The sequence below is a fragment of the Corvus brachyrhynchos genome, unplaced genomic scaffold (assembly GCF_000691975.1).
Source record: "Corvus brachyrhynchos isolate BGI_N302 unplaced genomic scaffold, ASM69197v1 scaffold1097, whole genome shotgun sequence".
Taxonomy (NCBI): domain Eukaryota; kingdom Metazoa; phylum Chordata; class Aves; order Passeriformes; family Corvidae; genus Corvus; species Corvus brachyrhynchos.
The window spans coordinates 2,079-4,194 of NW_008239003.1; the positions used below are offsets into that span (position 1 = coordinate 2,079).

Genomic DNA, 2,116 nt, shown 5'->3' on the forward strand with positions numbered 1-2,116 from the left:
CCTGCAGTGACTGGGTGACACAGGGTCTGTCCTCACCCCGAACGAGAGCCAGGAGGGCCCCGAGGCACTGCTGCCATCTGCCAGGAGCTGGGCTGCCTCTGGGAACCCCACGTGGCCTTCGTGCACTTTCCACAGGGTCTCCCCACTCACCACCTGTGGGCTCCTCGCCCAGGACACGGCCCCATCACTGCTGCTGTTGGCATGGCACTGACCATCGGCACAACACTGACCATCAGCAGAGTGCTGACCATCAGCACGGCCCTCGCTCTCAGCACAGTGCTGACCATCGGCACAGTGATCACCATCAGCGCTGCCCTTGCCAGTGATACAGCTCTGACCATTGGCTTGGCTCTCCTGACAGGGAGCGGGGGAAGGCTCCACACTCGCAGGGAGCGGTCCCTGGTCCTGGGCCAGCTCCCAGGGAGGGGCCGTGCTGGGGCCAGGAGCTGGTGGCAGTAGCAGGAGTGTGTCAGGGGGGCAGGTCCCCTCTGGATCCCAGGATGAGGGCACAACACTAACCTTGTGCTGGGTGGCCACCACCCCACGCCCCCCCTCCTGCGCCCCTTTGGTCTGCCAGCCTCCCGTGGGCACACGGCTCTCCTCGGTCAGACACCTGGGATCTGCCTCCTTTGGGGAGCTTTCCTGAGCAGCTCCACTCTGACCTCTGGGAAGGGGCTCAGCTTCCTCCAGGGACAGCAAAGGGGGGTGTGCTGGCTGGAGGTCCACCTCCCCACGCTGGTCACCAGGATGGTGAATGTCCGAAACGGATGAAACCACCCATTCCCTCACTGACTTTGTCTCCATGGTGTCAGGCTCCATGTCCATCAGGTCAGAGCAAGGGTCTGAGCCAGCAGGGTCCCTCTGGGCCTGGGTGGCCAGAGGAAGCCCCATGTCCATGTCCTTCCCTGTGTCCTCTGTAGAGGGTTGAGTGGGTGGCCAGGAGCAGCAGCGCTGTGGAGAGCCTGGGAGAGCTGCAGGGAAACTGACCTGAGAGGTGTAGTCAGTTTTCAGGAAAGACCTTCTCTTCCTCAGGTTCTTGTTGTAGGTCAGCTCCTTCTCCTGCCCGTGCTTCTCCCTCCTCGATGGGGTCTCCCCCAGGCTGTAGCACCTCAGCCTCTTTGGGATGCAGGAGGAGCTCTCCGTACCCTCCCAGGATGCCATATCATAACCTGATGGCAAGAAAAAACATGGAAATCATGAAGCCGTCCTGGGCAGCAGTATATCCACCTGCCTACACAGTTGGCCAAAAAGCTCTTGGCACAGGACTTGGAATCACAGACACAAATGCCCAGCAGCAATGCCTGGCTCCCAAGGGCAAAAGGAAATGGTCTCTCGTGATCAAGTACCTACTGGAGGCTGGACGCCACGAAAAAGGCAGAGCCTGGGTGTGTGGCTACAAGGACTGAAGGCCAGGGGTAGTGATGAGGGCTCTGGAGTCACCTCACCAGAAGGCAGGTACGGCTGTAAGTCCCCAGTTACACCTGGGGACAGCAGCAGCACTACAAGAGCACTGCCCACAGCTGTGGGCTTGTCATCAAATAGAAACGCAGTCAGAGGTTCCCAGCTGGATATTTAGATGATAAAAATTTCCAGAGAAGACAGGTTTTTCCTGAACACAGTACAGTGACTGTGCAATAATATGAAAGCCAAAACTGTTCTAATGGCACAAATCAAATTCTTAAGAGGTTCAGTTAATACTGAAAGAGCTGATTACTCCAGAAACAAGGATCATCTCATTTCTGAGAAAATACAATGGCCAGGGAGCTGCCAGCCCTGGGAATCCTTGACCCATCTATGTAACAAGCCTCTGACCTGAACACGACCTTTGATCTTGGGGGTTCACGGAACAATGTTTTACAGGTTTTTTGGGGTCTCCTTAGCTGAGAGGAAGAGAGCAGAGATTCCAGAATGCCACTCCTCCGAAAACTGACTTTTCCCAACACACAGCGCTTGCATGTGGTAACAAATCCCCCTGCAATGTCACTGTAACAGTGCTGAGGAGTGGCCTGGGAAGAACGGGCGTTCAAAGTTCCTTCAGAAGTCCTGGAGAAACCACTACGAGCTGGAAGGCGAGCCCGCGGGAGGACTGGGGGGGGAAGAGGCAGCACCCCAGCCC

General features: G+C 57.1%; 1 protein-coding gene across 1 annotated transcript in view; it reads right to left on the bottom strand.

The window, feature by feature from the left end:
- The window catches only part of FRMPD1 (FERM and PDZ domain containing 1), a gene marked incomplete at its 3' end in the record, with an annotated part of 25,040 nt that overhangs the window by 1,405 nt on the left and 21,519 nt on the right, over positions 1-2,116 (bottom strand). Inside the window, exon 18 of the mRNA XM_017739003.1 lies at positions 11-1,188. Within this exon, the coding sequence (XP_017594492.1) occupies positions 11-1,188 (1,178 nt within the window). The remainder of the gene's footprint in view (positions 1-10; positions 1,189-2,116) is intronic.